Source organism: Durio zibethinus, chromosome 28 (genome assembly GCF_047325235.1).
Source record: "Durio zibethinus cultivar Kanyao isolate XHJ-2024 chromosome 28, ASM4732523v1, whole genome shotgun sequence".
Taxonomy (NCBI): Eukaryota; Viridiplantae; Streptophyta; class Magnoliopsida; order Malvales; family Malvaceae; genus Durio; species Durio zibethinus.
The window spans coordinates 7,260,865-7,282,866 of NC_143189.1; the positions used below are offsets into that span (position 1 = coordinate 7,260,865).

A 22,002-nucleotide genomic window follows, 5' to 3' on the forward strand; every position below is an offset into this window, starting at 1 on the left:
CCATGCACTATATTTAATTAGTTTGGCTTTTCATTTCCCTTTCGCCAAATCATTTGATTTTGTATCCAAGAATTTATACGTGCAAAGCATTCCAATTTCAAGTGTATGTGTTCAGATTTTCAAATACAGAATTGAAGAAAAAATGGACTTTGGTACCGGAAATTGTAGATTTTTGTAAATATGAAAGAAGAGTTTTATTCATTGATTCATAGTTACTTTACATACAACAAAATCTTCAATTACAATGAAAGAATTTGTATCTTGAAATAAATGTATAAGAATTCAAATGTCATAGATTTAATATGGTAATAAAAAAACATAAAGGAACATTTTGACATTACAAAGATGGATCCTTTTAACCCTCTACATTAAGTATCAAACCAAACATTCTAGCGTCTTTGGAAATTGAACGCCTTTATGGACACTGTAAAGATTGCTCCAAAGAGTACAGCGAAACCAAGAATTACAGCTGCAACTACTCCCAGAAAATCATGTTTGAAGTCATAATAATTTCTCAAGAATTGTTCAACTGTCTCTTCGCTGTCGCCATCCAGAAGGGGGGTTTGTATGTCTCCGAATTGTGAAACAACCAATCCATAAAAGGTCCAAGCTACTGGACAAATCCAATAGTACCATCTCCACCATATAGGAATACTCTGCAATTCAACAAGTTGGAAAGCGAGAAGAATGTCAGTCCTCAGGAAGTGTATGCTAAAGATATATATCAAGAACTTGAAAAGAAAAAGTTATGTGAAAGCAGTGCTTACAGGTCGTGGGATGATGAATCCTGAAAAGGCATTCCATAATGCATAGAATGCTGCGGAAACTATGGATGCAATGTGGTAGTTTGGTGTGACAGCCACAGCCATCATGCCATAGAAGGTGAAGTAGAGTAAGGAGAAGAACATAAAGAAGAGATACCAGAAGAACTTAGCAGCAGTCCATTCAAACCCGATCATCGCATATACTATAATGCTATACACAGTAGATTGAATAAAAACGTAAGGTATCTCGATCACAACCTGCAGTTGCAAAAGTGGAAATCAACTATAATGTACTAAAATTTTGTACAACTTTCTCTACATTTTGGACTCTTCAATATGTGGAAGAAAAAAAAAAGAAAAAACTTGCCTGGGCAATGGCATATGGCATGGCAGAATACATGCCAGCAGCTTTTTCTCTATAAAAGACTGTCCTTTCAACCGCCACAACAGGCTGCACAGATGAGGCGTTTTGGAAGCCAAGGAAAAGAACAGCAGCATACATTGAACCCATTGCATTGATCAGATCTTGCCTCCTGTTCCTGTAATTTCACAATGTGACAATTAGATATATGAAGCTGATAAATACCAACATTGAAGCTTGAACCATTGTACTTGAGTTGTAGCTTACGTTTTAGAGCCAAGGTCCCAGAACAGTGTCCCAAACATCAATGCTATAACGGTTGTAAAAAGAAATCTGACGGCAGTATATGGTGGGTTGCGCCAATATGACCAGTGCTGCTTCCATAAGCAAGCTGTACACTGAGTCAAGAATGACTGAGAGTACTGAGTTGGAAAATAGAGTTCCCTTGAACCAGGAGCAGGTTTGCTTAAATCTTCAATAAGAGCTTTATTTCTCCTGAACAAATGAAACATATAAGTAGCAAATTCAAGGTATCTAAGATAGCTAGGCCATGTATAGATCTTATGATGAATTAAAGTGATTAGTTTGAATCAGTTTACACTTTTTGTTGCAATGTTGAACCTGAGTAGCCTATTACCTGTACAGTTCTGAGTTTTTGTAAATATTAGCAAAATCAACACCTAAAGCTAATTCTTGTGCTGTTGTGGTAACTTCCAACATCCAAGTTGCAGGATTGTAGCCATCCTTGATTTTGCTAACTCCTTCAATTCCCTGGAGGAAATGAACATTATAGTATTAGATATATATAGTTCATGTGAACTGAGAAATGAATAAGTTAATTAACTTTTTAATTTGTGATCATTGATTTCATCTCACCTCAAAATACTTAATAAGATGTTTAGAATGGTGTCCTAATGGCCCCACATATATCTCTTGTCCTCCACGCTTCAGAAGGAATAGCTGCAATGGCATGTCTATTTTTGTTACACAATTACATAAAGAACCAACTAAATAGCAGCAAATTTTTTTCAGGTTACTTTTAAAAAATTTTCACCTCATCAAATGCTTCAAATATGTCAATACTTGGCTGATGGATGGTACACACAACTGTTCTTCCGGTGTCCACTGTGTTCCTAACTGTTCTCATAACAATTGCAGCAGCTCTTGCATCAAGCCCTGAAGTTGGCTCATCCATGAAAATAATAGAGGGGTTTGCCACAAGCTCAACTGCAATAGTAAGCCTCTTTCGCTGCTCAGTTGATAAACCATTTACACCAGGTAAACCAACTAGTGCTTGCCTTAATGGATTCAGCTCAACAAGCTCCATGACTTCCTCGATGAACATCTGAAAATATATATTGAAATAAACCAACTTAATCCAGGCCAAAGTGATCATTAGGAAAATGTGTTATTTTGTTGGACTCTGTTGTCAGAAATTCAATCTAGATAAAATGACCTATATACTCCATGGTCAATGCAATAAAAAAGTTTATTTGAAACAAGACAAAAATTGGTAAAAAGAATCCTTTTCATTTTCAACTCAGTTATATATGTCTGTTGACTTTCTTAAATTCATCCTACTCTGTAGGCAATGCAGGGGTAAGTAAAGAGATGTTTTATCACATTCAAAACTTCTCAACTTGAATGTGGAGTTTGAGATAGAATTTTCTATTGGCTTATCTTTGTAAAAACCTCTAACAGGTGCCAAAGTAGAATAAGAGACTTGAAACAGCTTAAGGTTTCATGAATGCCAACCTTTCTGGTTTCAGCATCAACTTCTGTCGGTAGTCGAAGCCAAGCAGAATAGAGCAAGGATTCATACACAGTGACATGAGGAGAGTGAATGTCATTTTGCTCACAGTATCCGGATACTCGAGCAAATGTTTCTTGCCTCTTTGTGAAACCTGAAACTGTGATGTTCCCATCGATATAACCACCAGTTTTTCTGCCAGCAAGCACATCCATCAGAGTGGTTTTACCAGCACCACTAACACCCATTAGAGCCGTGAGAACACCTGGTCTGAAAGCACCACTAACACCCTTCAATAGCACCAATCTATCTTCAGCGACACCTTGCTCTTTCATTTCCTACAAAGTCTCAATTCAATCAAATAAACTCTCATATATCTGGACCTGATTAAACTGAAACAAGATACAATCCAACCACCGGACATAGATGGTATTTGTACATGGAAAGTTACGTTACCAGTGGCATATCAACAGAATAGATAATGTCATCAAATGTGATAGAATGTGGCTCAAATGGAAGAACCATTCCCTTTTTCTTGTTGCCTATGGCCCCAACAGTTGCCTCAGTCATAGATGAGGACTTAGAAGAGATGCTTCTTTGAATGTCATCTTGATTCTCTGCATGTCAATTAGATTTAGCATTATACAAAATGGCTTGTACACAAACACACTGACACAAATATAGATGAGCTATAATACCTGATTTAGTTACATGACTTGAGCTACTTCCATGGTTTGATAACTGAATGCTTCCACCAACTCCAACTCCTTTGGCTTGTTTGATGCTTTCAGGTTCATCAGATATTACAGCCCGAGGCTTCTCAAATGCTGCATATTTATTTGACAAATAGTAAACAATTAGCCCCCCTTCCAAAGATGCATAAGTTTAAGCAGGTAAAGCACTACTCACAGTTTAGATAGGTAAGAGCTAGAGTAAAACAAAAGTTGAACAATAAATTGAATCCAATCAATCCCCCTACTCCGATCCAATACCAGCGTGCATCTTGGAAGAAACCCCTAGACTTCAAAACTTCAATGCCCAGTGATTCTGTTGAGTTCGGAAGAACCTTCAATATGAAAGCAAATATAAAAGATCAGCTGATTGTTAGGAGATAAAAGCAGAATCATAGACATTGCAAATTCAAAATATTACTCGTCTCCACTGGTTCCCAAGGAACTCATTAACCATCATTGCATTTTGTCCATACATCATAGGTGAAATCCAGTAACCCCATATCCACCAACTCTTTATGTCCTCTGTCTCATTAAACAAGGTAAAATGGTTAGAACTGTTTAAAGTTTAATTTTCATTTAAAGTTTGATTCCTGTTCTGTGTCTAAGACTTATCATACCTCGTGACAGGACAAAGCCACCCAATGCAAAAAGTACAAGCAAAGAAAATGTCCCAAAAGTGTTAGCAACAATCATGTTTCTAGCTATAGCTGCAATGCAACGAAACAATCCTGAAGCCATCTGATTAACGAGAACGAGTAAAAGGTATTGTCTAAACAACCTGCGCCAGACAAAATTACTTGCACATCAATTTGGATCAGAGCTAATAAGCAAGCAACCATGTATATAATAATCAAGTTCGCCATGAATTTTTGTTGTCATTTCTTTTTTTCACCTTTCAACATTTGGATCAAATCCAATGACATAGTAGGTAAGAAATACCCATATGGAAACTTCTACAAATGTGATTGGGATCTTGAGTATCCAAGTTGGTAGAGCATATGCCCATGCAGGAAAAAATAGGAAGTCTCTTTGCTTGTAAAAGACGGGAAGCTTAGCAATAGTCATAGAAAGCTCAGCCATCCCATTGAACATGAGCATAGTCAAGCCAAAAAACAAGGCCCCCATATAGATTCCTCCACCTTCAACTGAATCTCGCTTCATCTCAGTCCTCAGAAAGAGTGTCATGGTAATTAATGCCATTATTGTGAGCTTGTAGCAGAAAGGAAAAGAAAAGTTAGTCACAGTCATATGAACCATAATAATTGTGGTACAAGAATTAAATATCATTAGTACGCACTTGCGTAAACTTGAAGATGTAGACGAAAGAGTTTCTCTTCATCAGCAGATATTCCCTTGAGATGCAAGCTTCCAGCAACTCCCGCTTTCCAACACCATATTTTCTAGTTGTTAAAGCAGCTGGGTGGCTCTTCGTTTTTTCAAATGGAGTTCTAAGTTCATTGCCAAGTTTCATTCCCACATGGGATGATTGGTATGCCTCAGCAAATTCATTAGCCGTGATAAACCTGTAAGGTTGATCTCTACGTACCCAATACTGCATTTGATCTTTCCTGGATGTAATCTGCAATGAACAAAGTCGAGTTAAATGTGATAGAAGAGCAACTTTATCCCAATGAAGAAAGGAACAAAACCTCTGTCAAGACTTACTTCTTGCAAGAAGTCAGCCACACCTTTTCTCTCAGGACACCTAAAGCCCATAGATTCAAAAAAGCTCAGCACGTGTTCTCGAGGACCCTGATATACTATTTGGCCATCAGAAAGGAGAATAATGTCATCAAACAAATCATATGTCTCTGGAGCTGGCTGGAGAAGAGAGATGACTGCGGTTCCATTAAGGATGTGAACAATTTGCTTGAGGGAGTTCACAATTTGGAAAGTTGTAGAGCTGTCCAGACCAGTAGATATCTCATCCATAAACAGTGCTTTTGCTGGTCCAACCAGCATTTCACCTAATTGCATTGACATAATTACATTCCACGATATAAAATTTCGTACTTTGGTAATGGACTTAATGGTTTAATTGATTTCATGAATTACCTGTTGTGACACGCTTCCTTTGTCCTCCAGAGATGCCCCTTAACATTTCATCTCCTACCATAGTGTCTGCACATACATCCAGTCCTAAAATCTACAAAATTTATGGCAACGGTATTCAATAAGTGTTTAGTGCTCCTTTAATATCTTTCAGTATACTTCAGCTTTCTCTAACATTACCTTTAGAATATAATCTGTGACTACATTTGCTTCCTGACCTTCGGTTGCTGCAGCCTGCAATTTTAAAAATCACAGTAAATCACGATGAATACAAGATTCTCTATATGGAGATTTCAGTCAAATAAAATTAATCTTAATTTGAATTCCGTTTCTGATTTTCAATCCATTTTATTTCCCATTGTTATGAACGAAAAGACAAATCCAAGTTAATGAATCGGCTTGAGTGCATGGAACATGATTTCAAGCGACATATGGAACTAATTTTACAGGACACCTGAAGCAGAATCCAAAGTGAGATGCCTTCTGCCTTGGGAATAAAAGATGTCCATATTTTACACTACAATGGCTTCTTAATTCTTACCTTCATGAAGACATCAATATCAGGATCAGGTTTAATGTTTGCTTGTTTCTCTCTTCTTGACAACTCTGCTAACATCTCTGTACTCCAAAACAACAAAATTTCATGCTTTGAAGAATAAAAAGAAAGAAAACAGGTAGATTGTTCCAAAAATATATATTATATGTTATGTTCGGAGTTTGGACCAAAAAAAGAAAGTCAAAAGAAAAAATCGAAAGTGTGGAAATCAATCAAACTTACCATAACGCGTTCCAACCCCTTGGCATTTTGCAGAAAAGGCCAAAGTTTCCCTCACAGTCATTTCTCCTATGTGAAGATCATGTTGACTGATATAGGCAGCTGTTCTCTGAGGCACAAACTCATCCATGCCATGCCCATTGTAAGTCACTGTCCCCGAACACTGCAAAAGAATTTCACTTCCAAATTAGAAAAAAGAGAAAAGACAGAACTTAATGCAAAAACAAGAAGCCTGGAACGGAAAGCATTGAAAGAAAAGCGAATTGTCTAGAGGACCTTGAGAGCAGGATCAAGCTTCCCAACTAAAGCCAATAAGAGAGTGGTCTTTCCAGAACTTGGAGGACCCAAAAGCAACGTCATCCTGTAATAAATACATGAAAAGAAAAATCAGTGATGAATTGCAGGGCCTCCCAACTTTATGTTTCAGAGGGAAAAATCCAAATCAGGTGTTGATGAGAATTGAGATCGCCATGTTACCTGCCCGGCTTAACGATGCCACTGGCGTCTTTGAGGATGGTCAGCTTTCTCTTTCTACTAGAAAGAATACCCATATAATTCAACAAGCCCTTTAATCAGAATACAAAGTGAAACGTGAGAAAGAATCCTAAAAAAGAAAATCTGTACAATTTTGAAGTAACGAGTATTTTCCAGGTTGCTACCTCAAATATACCAGTAGTGAAATTAAGAACTGTAGGCAAAGCACTGGTTCCTACGAAAGCTTCAGCTTCAATATTTAGATGTTCGAATCTAACTTCAATTGTGGGAAGATCAATGCCAACCCTGAAAAAAATCCAAAGCAAATGATTATTGTTACGGATAATAAAAGACTAGAATAGAGTTCCTACAATTTTATTTAAAGTGTCCGGACGTGCAGAGAGATTGGGTTCGTAATATTTAAAGTAGTGATGACATTAAAATTGAATACTATAATGAAGAAATTAAAATTGATAACAAAAATTTTAATTTTAATGCAAATGGAAATTGATGGTCGGAATTTTCATTTTACATCAAAATAATCTAACTGTCTAAAATTGGTTTCGCAATATTAAAAACAGTGATGACAGAAAAATAAGGTAACGTGAGATTAAAATTCATAGTGGAAATCTTTTTGAATGCTAATGGGTAAAATTTTCATTTTTACAATATAGCAATCAATTGCACCACCAGTTGCTATTTACATACATCACACAATGCAATTAACCCAAAAAGAAGTAGATTTTTGGTGTGGCGTAATTCAAACGGACCCCAAATCTTTCCCTCCAAAAATATTTCTTTCCATTTCTGTTTTCTTGGTAACCAAACATTAAAATATAACAACTTCATACCTATCTAAGCGTTTCCTGAGCTTCAACAAGAATTTCTCATTGTCTTCCTCTGCAACTTTGACCAACCTCTCAAGCAAAGTCCTCCTTTCTTGCCATCCAAGGTCATAAACATCGATTTCATTGGCACCACCTTGAGAGCTGGTCAGTATTCCTTTCCTGAGACGAGCAACAGTTGGTAGTTTCTCAAGTGCAGCCCACTTTAAAGCTTCTTCATCATCCTCTTCTCGAGATGACCTTGAAAAAACTTCCACACCATTGTTTCTCCATATCGAAGAACTACCTGCTCGTAAACTTCTCCTTAAACTACTACTCGCTTTATAAATATCACCACCCTCCATTACCAAATCAATATCAAAACTTTCACGCTCCCAGAGCTCAAATCAAAGAATCAAAAAAAAAAAAAGAAGGGGGTTTCCTGTTAAAAACCTAGAAACTCAAGAATTTGATGAATTGAGGAAAAGAAGAAGTTTGGTTTTGTTTTGTTTTGTTATCAGGCTTTGTCTTTGAACCCGGACAAGAAATGTCAAGAGTTTTGAAACTGTAAGAACAGAAGACAAAACCCACTATGAGGTTATGGAAAAACCTGGTGCAAGAAAAGTAAGGTTATTTGTGCCATATATACAAAGTTTGTTTGCAACAACTCTGGCGGCCTTTTCCATGGTGGCTCGTGGGGATTGAATAATTTATGCAGACAAAATCCATTCCATGCCATCTTTTTTGAAATTGAATGGTAACTTATTTGTAAGATTCTTGTCTCCCACTCTTGCCGTGTCTTATTCCTCAGCAAAATTTGGAGTCAACTTTTTCAATTTGTTTTTTTTTTTTTTCTTTTTCACGTGCTAATTAGACTAATCCAATTCAAACTATTTCTAACCCCCTTTTCTCTTCTGTTTTGGTTAATGGCCGGAAAACTTTGTAAAAAAAAAAGTAATGAGTGGAAAATTAATAGTAAAAGTTGATATGTTTTTCTTGTGTTTAGAAGAATCCAAAATCATATATTTTTGCTCTTTAATTTATATATTTTGATTTTGTATTTAATAATTTTTTATATATGAAAGTAAATTGATTATGGTTATAATTTTTTTGTATTTGTAATTTCATTAAAAAAAATTAATGGCAAAAATTTATAAACTTTGTTTTAATAGGGCAAATCATAAAAAACCAACATGATATCTATTATTGATAATAAAACGGATATAGACAGATAAAGTATTCTTTCTCCTAGTTCAAGATTTTTTGTAATGTCTCCTTTTTTTTTTCTTTTTTTTTTTATAAATTTATATTCATGACCATTACTATGAAGACAAATATTAAGAATTTTTGTTACCCATAATTATTTTAAAAAAATTATAAAATTTACGAACAACAAATATATATTAAAATAAGTTTAAACAATAACAATTTTAAAATATATCAAAACTTAAAAAAAAAAAAAAAAACAATGTTTAAAATTCTAATAAAAATTTATTTATTAAATAAATATAAATACATATAAAATATGAGCACAAAACAAATGATATATTATATTTTCGTCCTCATACAAGAAGCTTATTTTAAAATTAAACTCATTCTTATTTTTATTTTTTAAATTTAATATTTATATTCATTCTTGTTGAGATTAAAAAAAAAAAAAAAACTGAATATTTCCCATGAAATTTGTATAAAATTACATCTCTATTATTAGACAATATATTTTTATCGGGAGATCTTTTTGTTATGTCTAGATGTTTAGGTTACATAGTTGCTGACCTATGACATACATTAATTTAAAAAAAATTATACTAACTTCTAGGTAATTTTAAGGAATCGGATTAAAAGCATCAGAGAATTTTATGGTGAAAAAGGATCAAATCTATGCACGTTTTGGTGGAAAATAGAAGAAAATTCTTGACTTTTTGGACAACTTGAAAACGTAGAAGAAAAAAAAAAAGGATAAAAAATTCTTTTAGAAGTAACTTTTCAAACCGATAGAAAATTACTTTAGATCAGACATGCCGTTATCTAGGTTTTTTTTTTTTTTCTTCTATGATTTTTCGCTGTATCTTGCTTTTTAGTAAGTACATCACATCACAAAGTTGTAAGGTTGAATGTTCAAATGTGACAATTGTTTTTTTTTTTTTCTCAGTTTCTTGGTTATTAATTATATATCACATAACATAATTCATCTTAAAATTAGTTTAAATCCAAATCTTAATATAAGTAGAGAGAGATTTATGGAACGACATAGAATTTCAATTATCTCATAAAAACATCTTTAAAATATGACGTTTAATAAATTTATGATTTAAATTTTAATTTATATTTTTTATTCTTATGCTGCAATTTTTTTTATATCAAAAAATCTTTAGAGGTTAAAATAATCCAAAATTTGTTATATTTTGAATGAGTTCTAGTCGATTTGATCATCTAGAAACAACATCCGAGTTTGAAATAGAACTAAACTGATAAAGTTGAAAATAAAATTCTTTTCCAAAATTTGACAATGAATTGATATTTAACTTATCATAAAAGTCAACCCCACATGTAATAATAACGTGAAAAATTAGCAGACTAGAAAACTGAATATTAAGCAAGAAATATTTTTCAAATCTTATAAAAGTAAATGTAACACCTTTAAGATTAGGCGATAAATGTGACATCTTTCGATCAACATAAGCGTCTACTTGAATACAAATCATATGATTAGGATTTATTTAAGTATAATAAAACGTAAAAGGCACAATCATGAGTGAGAAGAAATCATTATGCAACCAATTCTGGATTTATTAAATATAGTATATATATATATATAATTAAAATTAACTGTATAATTGACTATAATCCTCTTTATTTTCTCAATATTATTATGACAAATGCAATTAATTCTTAGTTAAATAAAAAGAAAAAAATGAGTATGGTCAAGTAATTAAGATTAACTGTTTGTTTCATAGGCATTTTAAGATTCCGACTTCAGAATTGGAATTTGAATCCTAAGTTACATTTTAGAATTTTTGGTATACATATTTCTTTATAAGAAAAGTCATAGCATGAGATAAAAAGAAAAAAATTATAGGTATTAGTGTAAACTTGTTGAAGTTACCTCTTAAACATGGCGGGGGCTCATGAGGTTCATGTTCTGATGTGGAGTCCAATCTCATTTATTGTTAACCAATCAAAGGTGTTTTACCGCAAAAGTTCTATTTTTAATGATATGCGAGGGTTGTTTTTAAAGTGGCGTGAAAAAAAATAGGGGCGATGAATAGAGCAAAAAGAAACCTGAAAAAGAAAAAGAGAAAATAGAAAAAGAGATGAGAAAGCTACTACTTTATCAAAAGGTTGAATGGATATTGATTCATAGTTTGATTGAATTAAAATTTTGTCAATACATTAACAATTCAGTATTTTACATTTTAAACGATAAAAATCAAAGTTGAAGTTTTCTAAAAATAAATTTAGAGTGTATTTGTTGAGTCACTTATTTAATAAAATTTCTCTAATTATTTTTCTAATTGTTGTTTAGCTCTAGTTTTAACTAGAAAAAAATTTTATATGCCTAATATTTGATAGTAAAGATTTTTTTTGTGATTCTTGATTTTTCCTTTTACACTAGAAAATTTTTCACAAAAATTTTAGTGTGCTTTATCTTTGTTGCATTTTTTATTATTAATTGTTGTCTATTCGCTGTGAGTTTTATTACAATATATTGTTTTTGTGTTATTATATTTGTCACTTTAGACCCAATGATTGGTGTTAGAGTTATGGTTATTTTAAAACATCAATATAGTAGCAACCCTATATATAAGTAAATTTTATTTGCAATTACGGAGGGTGACATAAGTTTCATAATAAAATTAACAGTATCAAATTATTTAATTGGAATCTAATGATGGAATATCATTTATATTGCAAATAAATTGCATGAGCCAGTATTAAATGATTTGACTAAAGCAACAGATATGAAAGATGAAAACTGTAAGAAACTAGGTAGAAATATACTAGTCATAATTAGAAAATGAGTTAATATCAGTGTATTCTATAATGTAGTACAGAAGACAAATACTTATATTGTTTGAAAAAAATTAACAGCATTGTATAAGAGGAAGACAGGCATGAATAAATTTATGCTTGTTAAAAAGTTTACATCTTTACAATATAATAATGGATGATTAATTACAGAACACTTGCGTGATTATCAAGATATATTCAATTGGATGAATACTATAGTGCTTAAAATAGATGATGAAATGAAGGCATTTTTTCTTTTTTGGTTCATTGTAAAATAGCTAGAATATTCTAGTTGTGACTATTCTTGATTCAGCTTCTAACTATTAGATGACAGTGGAGATGGTAAAGAATAATATGCTTAATGAAGAAATAAAGGAAAAAAGAGTTAGACTCTAAGAATTAAGCTTTTGTCACAGAAAAGAATTGAGGCAAAAACATCGATAAATGTCATAATTCAAAAGGTCGTAGCAAGTTTAGACATAGATCCAAGTTCAAAGATAAGTAAAGTGCTACCACTATGGTAAACTCAATAACATAAAACAAATTGCAAAATCTTAAAGCAAGAGCAAAAAGATAAGAAAGGAAAAAGTTCAAATGATGATATATATTGTAGCAGTGAATTCAAATAGTGATTCAATTACTTTGATTTGTATACATGTGACTATAATCATGTTGGTCATTTAGACATTGAGTGGATAGTTAACATAAAAATGGCATATCATTGTGTTTCCAAGAAAGAGTTGTTTACAACTTACAAAATATGAGACTTTGGTTTTACCAATATGAAAAATAAGAGTATGTCATAAATTATTGGGGTTGGTGATATTATTTTACAACCTAATAAGGTCACATGTTGACTTTAAAGGATATCAGACACATTCCAAATATGAGAATGAATTTGCTTGAAATTAATGTCCTTCATAAGAAATGATATGAAAGTCAATTACAAAATGGACAGTAAAAGCTTTTCAAAATATCTATATGATAGTTGTAAGAGAAAAACAATGTTGCACAAATGTAATTGAATGATAATAAGATAAATACCGTTAAAGATTATGTTTCAGCAAATTTACAGCACAAAAGGCTGGCACATATATATGATAAGGGATTACAGATTTTGATGAGGTAGTCTTTTATTTCCTTGACCAAAGATATGTCTTTTCCTTTATGTGAACAATGTTTATATGGCATGTATCGTAGAATTTCTTTTTGTAAGCGTTCTCAAAGGGAAAAAAACATATTAAAATTGATTCATTTGGATGTATGTAGTACCATTGAAGTTGAGTCATTGGATGATAGTAAGTATTTTGTTACTTTTATTGATGATGTTTCACGTAAAACTTAAAATGTATATATTAAAAAATAAAAGTTAGATACTATAACATTTTCAAAAATTTTATGCTAGGATGGAAAGAATGACAAGGTTGCCCTTAAAGTGTATTCAGACTAATAATTATGGGGAATACATATCCAAAGACTTTAAAGAATATTATTTATAATGGGATCAAGTATAAGATGACAAAACCTGAAACATCATAGCATAATGGTGTAGCTGAAATGATGAACCGCATCATTATGAAAAAAGTCAGATGAATGCTGAGTATGATAAAATTACCAAAGCCATTCTGAGGTAAAGCAATTAACACATCTTATTATTTAATTAATAGATGACTATCAATTCCTTTAGGCTTTGACATTCTAGAAAGAGTATGGATGCGAAAAGATGCATCATACTCTCACTTAAAAGTTTTTGGGTGTAAAGTGTCGAAATAACAAAGGTCAAAGCTTGACAGTAAAATCATACAGCGCGTGTTTGTCAAACATACTGACAAAGAATTTGGCTATAGATTATGGGATCCTATAAAGAAAAAGATAGTAAAAAGTAGAGATGTATTCTTCTATGAAAAAGAAACCATAGCAAACTTTGAAAAGAGTGAGAAAACTACATGAGTTACGGTTAAGTGTGATGATACAACATTAATAGGGGTTTCACCTAAAGAGCCATAGATGGTGAAAATGAACAAGAGATATAACTTGAGGATACAAATGAGCCAATCACAGTTTATGATGAGCTAGATACAATGGGTTTTGAGTAAGGGTTATTTCCTTCAAAGAGTGTTGAATAGGGTAAGCAATACTTTTCGTCAGAGAATGTTGAATAGGGGAACTACCTTTGGCATCAAGTAGTGTAAAGTCTCAACTTAGAAGATCTAGTAAAAAGCATCGACCATTCATTAAGTATCCAAGTTTAGATTTTATTTTAGTTACTAGTGAGGAAGAGCTAGAAAACTTCCAAGATGTGTAAACTACTTCAGATAAATAGCATTGGTTAAAAGTAATAAAAGAAAAAATTGAGTTATTGCAAAAAAAACATATATGATCTTGTTAATCATCTGAATGAGACTACTAGTGATGGCTCTCCTTTTAATGGGGCTGAAGGGGAGATTGTTATGATGTGGAATCAAACCACATTCATTGTTTACCAATTAAAGGCCACGGGACTTTGTTTCTTTTTAACCTAAGAGCCCTATTTTTAATTAGATGTGAAGGCTACTTTTAAAGTGACATGAAAAAAGAGCAACATTGAATAGCAAAAAAAAGAAACCAAAAAAAGAAAAAGAGAAAAATGAAAAGGAGAATGGAGAGTGCTAGTTTATCAAGAGATTGAATGAAGGTTGATCTATGATCTGATTGATCTAAAATTTTATCAACACGTTCATGACTCAGCATTTTACATTCTAAATAGTGAAGATTGAAGTTTAAGCTCTCTATAAACAAATCTATAGTATATTTATTGAGTAATTTATTTAGCGTGATTTCTCCAATTATCTAATTAATTATTGTTTAGCTCTAATTTTAACTAGAGAATAACTTTGCATGCACATTATTTGATAGTTAAAATTTTTTAATAGTCTGTGATTTTTTTTTCTACATTGAGAGTTTTTCATGTAATTTTTGACATGCTTTTATCTTTCTTGCATTATTAATTATTGATTATTATTTGTTTGTTGTGAGCATATTGTGATATATTATTTTTGCATTATTACATTTATCGCTTTAGGTCCAATAGTTTCATGGGGGCTAAAGCTATTAAGACAAAACAAATTATGAAGCTATATGTATTTTTAATAAAATTAAAAAAATTTTATCAATTCAGCTTTTGTGTTTTTGAAACTATAATTGATTGCAGAGAGAAAGTTTTTAGTAATCAATATTTGGAATATTTGTTTGTATAATTGAATAAAAAATTTGTTGAATGGTAACTTAATTATGTATTTTAAAAAAATGTGATCAAAAGTATTACTAACTAAGTTATTGTACAACGTTTTCAAAATATAAAATCATATTAATAACAATAATAAAATTTTTAACAATTATAATTGGATACGGAAGTTTTATTTTTTAGTATTATTATGTTATTATTGTTGTTTTTTTTATAATTTAATATATTTAAACTAAGTTCCCACTAAATAAAAATTCTAGCTCCACTAATACTCTTAAAAAAATTGCATGAATCAATTAAATTGAATTTAAAAAAATATTACTTTTCATTATGTATAAATATCCAAAAGTCATCAGTAAATTTAAAATTATTGTTATTATTTGTAAAATATATATTGCATTTCACTTCTCATAATTAATTTTTAACTCCGAATACAAAGGTTTCATATTTATAAAGTCCGCATAGAGCTGCCAGCCATATCCCCTTAATTCTAGCTTGTTAGATAGAAAAGTGAATTGGGCACTTAATCATATAAGCAAAATGGTTTTTAGCGACAGAAATATGGTTGCAAAACATTATTTTATTGTTCCTAAATATTTTACAATGACTTTCTGTTATATCAATGATGGTGATAAAAGGTTAACGTAACAAATTATATGTTGACAGAGAGTCTTATTTATCTTTCTAATGAATATGTTTTAATATAATAGTAAAAAAATAATTATGGAACTATTATTTTAAGTTATAATTCTCTCTTATTTTTATGCAAAATTTGATTAAAAGACTATATTGACACTATTTTAAAAGGTTTGAAACTATTATGAAATAATTTAAATATTAAGAATCAAACTGAAACTTAAATAAAAGGTTTAGAACTATAAATGCAATTTACCCTTACTTATGTTGATAAAAAGTTAACACAATAAATTCTATTATCGTTTTGAAAAAAAATATATTGCAACAACTTTTAGATTGTTGTTATATGAATTATGCTTTTACAATGATTAGGTATCATTGTCTAAATTTTATTTTAATTACCATATATTTTGATTGTAAAAATTTTTTGTAACAATATTATTTGGTTGCTTAATAACACTATGCAACTTTATTTGGTTGCAAATCATTATTGACACCAAGTTTTTGTCGTTGTAATGTTTTATATTTAACAGCAACTATAGTAGTAGCAAATATGTTTACACAACAAATTTTTTTGTTGCAAAATATTTTCTTGTTTATTTATTTTAAACAACAAATATTTTTAAAAAAATTTAATTAAGAAATAAGTTTAATAATCGTGGCAAATATTATAAAATTTTGCAATAATTTTTTTGCCATAACAAATATGATAAAATATTGGTAACAAATTTTATCTCATAAAATATTAAAAAGAATTAATTAAGTAATAACATTGAAAATTTTTTCTTACAAAAATTTTATTTATTTTAGATAACCATTATTATTGTTGCAAAAAATTCATAGTTTCACTATTTTGTATTTGCGATAATAAATACAATAAAAAAATTAATTAGCCAACCACTGTGAAAATTTGTTACAAATATAATAAGATTTCATAATGAAATTTTTGTCGATGTATAAAATATTTTAAAAAATTAATTAAGAAATAATTTTAAAAAATCATAGTAAATATTATAAAATTTCGCATTGCTTGTTTGCCATAACAAATATGATAATATATTTATAATGATTTTTTGTTGCATAGAAATTAGAAAATTTAATTAAGTAATGATATTGAAAATTCATTTCAAATTTAACAAGATTTGGCAATGTGAAATTCGTTAAGTGATAATTTTTTAGGTGAAATTTGCAGAGTTATTTATTAAAAATATTTAATAAAAATGTTAATAAAAAATTCAAATCGATTGATTGATAGAATTGAATGAGAATATCAATAATATATATAAAAAAATATTGAAAATGTTCTTTACAATTTAAATTTGATTAATATTTGTTCAAATGTAAAAAATTCGTTAAAATTTTTAGTAAAAAAATATCAAAAATATATAAATTTTTTTAAAATTTTTTTTAAAATTTATACATTTGATTTATGTAATAAAATTTTTTAATCTATTAATTTATTTTTTATTTTAATTTTTTTAATCATTTAATAAAATATTTCACAAATATCACCTAAAAAATTTCATCTAAATATTTTTCGATAGTTCTTACCTATCCTACATTTATATATATTTTTTCTTTTTCAAGATTGTAGTTGAAAACCTGAAAAATAAAGATCCCAAACTCTCTGTTCGTCTAGAAATGAAAGATCAACACCATGTGATGATTGATACATAGCTTCTCCAATCCATGACCACTTTTAAGTGAAGAAAAAAACAATAGGCCACAAGATTTTCTATATAGAAATTTGGTCAAATGTCACACAAGAAAAACATTGAATTGCAATTTTAGGTTTGAGTTCTCAGTCTAAAGTCTGCTTCCTAAATTTCATGCTTCCTCGATTCTCCCTACCACTGCCAAGAACACACTGTTACGCCTGTTTTCCGCAGCCCGAATTGTCAATATTCAATACTTTACTTAAAGTTTCGATTCCATTTTTAAATTAACTAATTTTCTTTATTTTTTAATAAAATTATATGTTTTATTTTATGAATTACATGTATCAGTAAAAATTACAGTCGTTAAAACAAGCTTTTTTAACATAAATTAAGTAAAAAATAAAAACAAATTAATCAAATTAATAATATTTAATTGAACAACATCCATATTTAATGAAACTTGAACTTGACACTTCAAGATTCAAAAGCCTCCTTTTGTAAATGAGAGACATACTTAAAGAGGGGAAAAAAGAGAATTTGAAGGAAAATTTGAAGCTCACAAAATTAGTTAGCTCGAAGTAAAAGTAGAAAAGAGCAGAAATTGAATTACATTCACTGCATTGGAGAAACCAAGCATGTTATTGATAACAATTGCATTCACCGGCAGACAACTATGATAATGACATAATAGGTCTCATAATAATAGTTGTCAATATGTATAGATATGTAGATTCATCATTAGACATAAAATTTGAGAGTTGTTATCAATTTTTTTTGTTGAGATATTATTACTCACTTGATAAAATTTATCGTATTTAAAAAAGAGTTTTAAGATTGATTTAAATATCTTTAAATAGTAAATTTTGATTCACAAAATCATATTTTAAGTTTGAAAATACGATTACGTATGAAAAAAATTATAGCACCTTCATAATACCCATTCAAATAATGATACTAGTTTGATTTTAACTTAACCAAGCATTAAAACATTTTGATAATTAGCCAAATAATTTAATTATCAGAACTTGATCTTAAAATTACTCTAATAGCTTGATAGTAATTCAAGATAATTTTTTTACCTCAAAATTATTAATGAAGATTAGTATTCTACTCTGAAAAGATTTCGTCATCAAATTCATTTAAATTTTATTTTAAAAAATCAATAAAATCTTTCAATAATTTAATAAAACTTATTTTGATATAGATCTTTTAATAGTTAAATGATATTTTATTGTAAAATTATATATGAAATTTATTTTAAGAAAATCTATTAAACCATTCAATAATTTGATAAGATTTAATTCAAGATTTAAATTCTTTAATAATTTAGTATGATTAAAAAATAATTTTTATATAAAAATTAGGTTATAAAATTCTCTAATAATTTAGTAAAATTCATAAAAAAATTTTAAACTCATAAAGATTCTCTAATAATTTGATAGAACTCATAAATTTATTTTTTAAAAAAAATTTATTATTATCATCTTATATATTTTAAAACATCTTGATCCAAATAAATAATAAATAAAAAGGTAAGATAAAAAGTCATACTAATTGTTGGGTCAAGTCAAAGTTGAAGTCGAAAAAATTGAACATGAAATGGGTCCAAGTTAACTCTTAATCCAAGTCTGGAATAAGGCCTTGATGATTTGGGTTCACAAATGAGCCCAAGATTATTCTTGGTGGCACACGAGCTGGAGTAATTGGGCTGACCACCGGGCTGGGTGCCTGATGCAAGCTACTGCATACGGCCGAAGTGGGTCAAATACACCTGGACTAAAGACTGAGCCATTGTCATGAACACACAGGGCAAAAAGACCATAGAGAAGGGCCTAATTCCCAGCTCGGCAAGAAGTGCAGCCTCGGATGACACAACCTTATCACCCTTCTTGATAAGCTCCACAGGAGTGATAATTTGAACAATACCCTTTGGAAGTTAAAAATTTAAATAAATTGTTCAAGTTTTTAAATTAAAATAAAAATATATCATATTTAATAAGTTAAGATAATTTTATATTTAAAATAATCTCAATGATATTTGAACATAAAATTTTTTCGTCAAAAAGATAAATCTTAACCATTAAACCGATTGCCTGTTCATAATTTCAACAATACCCTTGTTAATCTAGGTTGGAATATTAAGCACCTGGAAGAAAGAGGTCTGTGAAGGATCAAACCCGGTGTTGCCGGGTGGAACAACCAGATCAATGGGCACAATCAGATCAGCACGTGCAGGAGCTGCAACCTTGTACTTGGCAACTTCCTCACTCTTTTCCTTCAAGTCCTTTGTAAAGATTAAACCCACATTTCCCTGAAGCAAAGGGTTAAGATTAAGGAAGCCTGGTTCCCGGTCTTCTCAGCATGCATCCTAATCGACCTTTTCATCATAGTATTTTTACCCATGAGAACAACTGAGGCACCTCGGAGACCTTTGCGAATATTCTGGAGCTGGTTCGAACCCACGTTGTTGGCTGCGGCGATTAAGATCCGGGTATACTTGTCTCAGAGCTGGCACAGTTTCGCGTCGAACATGATTTTCTTGTCTGCCTTGGAGGGTTTCACTGCCATTTCGCGAAAGAGTTAGTATTAAAGATAAAAAGTTGTACAGAGGGCAAAATCGAGGGCCAAGACGATGCCTGATGCTTAGCCAAGGCGGACAGCCAGACGACGCCGTCTCTTTAACCTCTGCTTCTATTTGCGAGTGGTTGAGAGCGAAAAAAAAACCTAGAGGGCTTTGGCTGCTTTTTTTTTTTTTTTTGTTAATTGCTTCTGAATTCTTTTATCTACGTTGGCTGTTGGAAGCTCTATGTGAGTTCGGTTCGAAGTATGGGTTTTCTGGGTTTTGGTTTCCTTGCTATTCTATATTGTTTGTGAACTTGGTTCTGGGTTGATGTGTGGGAAATTTCAGGTTTAAACGAAGTGAGGCAGGTGATGGTGGTTTCGGGACTAGATTGTGGGCATTTGGGATTTTCTATGAATTCTTGTTTCTAGGAATTGAATTTTTGCTGGATTGACTCGGGTGCGAACTGGGGACTGATTTTGGATTTGGGTTTGTGCAATTTCTAGCTTCTGGAATTGTATTTGATGAATGTTTCTTGGTTCTATTTGGATTCTGTGTACGTATTAAACTGCTATTTCTGGAAATTGGCTCAAATTTTGGATTTTTTTTGTTCTGCCTGGATTGCCTTCTTGCTTGTTGTTGCTTCTTTGCTTGATGCCTTATTTGTGACTTTCTGTTTTTGCTTTATTTTTAGCCAATTGTGTTAGCTCTCGGTTCTTGCAGCCGATCGGTGTCTGATTAAGGCTCACGGTTTGCTGGGATTCCTGTTTGACACTTCTGGGTTACTGACTAATTCTGGAACTGGCTTCCTTGACCGAGAATTCCTTGACTTTGCTCCAGACCGCTTGGTGTTCTGGAAATTGATTGGAAGCTGTTGATTGCTCTGTGTTGTGGCGATTGCTTCGTGGTTGATGTTGGGTTAACGGGAGAGGAGACAAAAGAGGTTTGATGGTGTTCTGTTTTGACGATGATGGTGATTGGGTGCCAGATGTGGGGGTTTAGTGTATGCCAGTAATTTGGCTGATGGATGGCCTCCCCTATTTTTTTTTGTGTGCTCGTAAGGGATTTAATCCCTTTGAATACGGGAAATCAATCAACCAATCTGAACGTGATTTGACTTAATTTATATGATTTTAATGTTAATTAATTTTGAAATTAAATTTTAAAATTTTTTAAAGACATTTAACTCGTAAAATTTTAAATTTAAAAAAATATATATGATCTTTTTAGAAAGTGTGATATTTGCAGGTTTTTTTTTAAGTATAATTCATTCATTTGATTAAAAAATTTTTTTATATATTAATATTTAAATAATTATCACAATCTTTTTAATATATATATGATAATTTTTTATTAATTTTTATTAATAATAAATATTCAAATGAAAAATAATGTTTTTAACAATAAAAAATAAATAAATAGTTTATTTGATTATTTTTTTAAAAGAAATTATTTAAGTTATTTTTATCTAAAAATATTTTAAATAAATATCATTTAAAAAATATGAGAGAATTATTTAAAGTGTTTTGGTTCAAAAATATTTTAAATAGTTTTTAATGTTTTTTAAAAGAGATTATTTTTAAAAATATCTTAAATAATTTTTTTCTAAATATAAGGAGATTATTTGAAGTGTTTTTTATTTAAAAAATCTTAAATAATTTTTTTAAAAATATATCAGGAGATTATTTAAGATATTTTTGATTTAAAAATATCTTAATAAAAAATGTTTTAAATAATCCTTTAAAAATTTTTAAAGGACATTATTTAAAGCATTTTTTATAAATGTTTTTTATAAAAAAAATATTTTAAATAATACATTTTAATTTTTTTGATCGTATTATTTAAAGTATTTTTTATTAAAAACATTTTAAATAATTTTTTTATTACTTATAAAATTTAAAAAATAAAACATAAAAAATTTAGAATAGCTTAATCGGTTAGAGCATATGATTATTAATCATAAAAATGTAAAGTTCAACCTTTTTCTTTTAGCGCTTTAAAATTGTGGTAAGAGGATTGTTTATGGCGTTTTTGACTAAAAGTGTTTTAAATAATCTCTTTCATTACTTATAAGATTTAAAAGATAAAATATATAAAAAAATTAGAGTAATTTAGTTTGTTAGAGTGTATGGTTATTAATCTTAAGTTTATAAGTTTGATTTTTTTTAGGATTACTTATA

At 30.2% G+C, this 22,002-nt stretch overlaps 1 protein-coding gene and 1 pseudogene across 2 annotated transcripts; both read right to left on the reverse strand.

Moving 5' to 3' along the window:
- Window positions 1-273: 273 nt before the first annotated feature.
- Window positions 274-8,418, reverse strand: LOC111280602 (pleiotropic drug resistance protein 1-like). Its single transcript, XM_089757186.1, has 24 exons — window positions 7,762-8,418; window positions 7,096-7,216; window positions 6,914-7,002; window positions 6,713-6,797; window positions 6,440-6,599; window positions 6,203-6,279; window positions 5,842-5,895; window positions 5,665-5,755; window positions 5,275-5,576; window positions 4,907-5,188; window positions 4,502-4,818; window positions 4,227-4,387; window positions 4,028-4,131; window positions 3,785-3,941; window positions 3,574-3,702; window positions 3,332-3,492; window positions 2,881-3,213; window positions 2,180-2,470; window positions 2,002-2,085; window positions 1,763-1,896; window positions 1,393-1,620; window positions 1,132-1,303; window positions 768-1,022; window positions 274-656 (listed from the first exon to the last, which is right to left on the reverse strand). The coding sequence occupies exons 1-24, from the start codon at window positions 8,097-8,099 to the stop codon at window positions 390-392; spliced, it is 4,392 nt and encodes a 1,463-aa protein (XP_089613312.1). The 5' UTR covers window positions 8,100-8,418; the 3' UTR covers window positions 274-389.
- A 10,432-nt stretch (window positions 8,419-18,850) lies between these two features.
- On the reverse strand, window positions 18,851-20,855 carry LOC111284129 (large ribosomal subunit protein uL10-like; annotated as a pseudogene). Its single transcript, XR_016335093.1, has 2 exons — window positions 19,373-20,855; window positions 18,851-19,189 (listed from the first exon to the last, which is right to left on the reverse strand). The product of XR_016335093.1 is annotated as a large ribosomal subunit protein uL10-like (transcript).
- Between the last annotated feature and the right edge of the window lie 1,147 nt (window positions 20,856-22,002).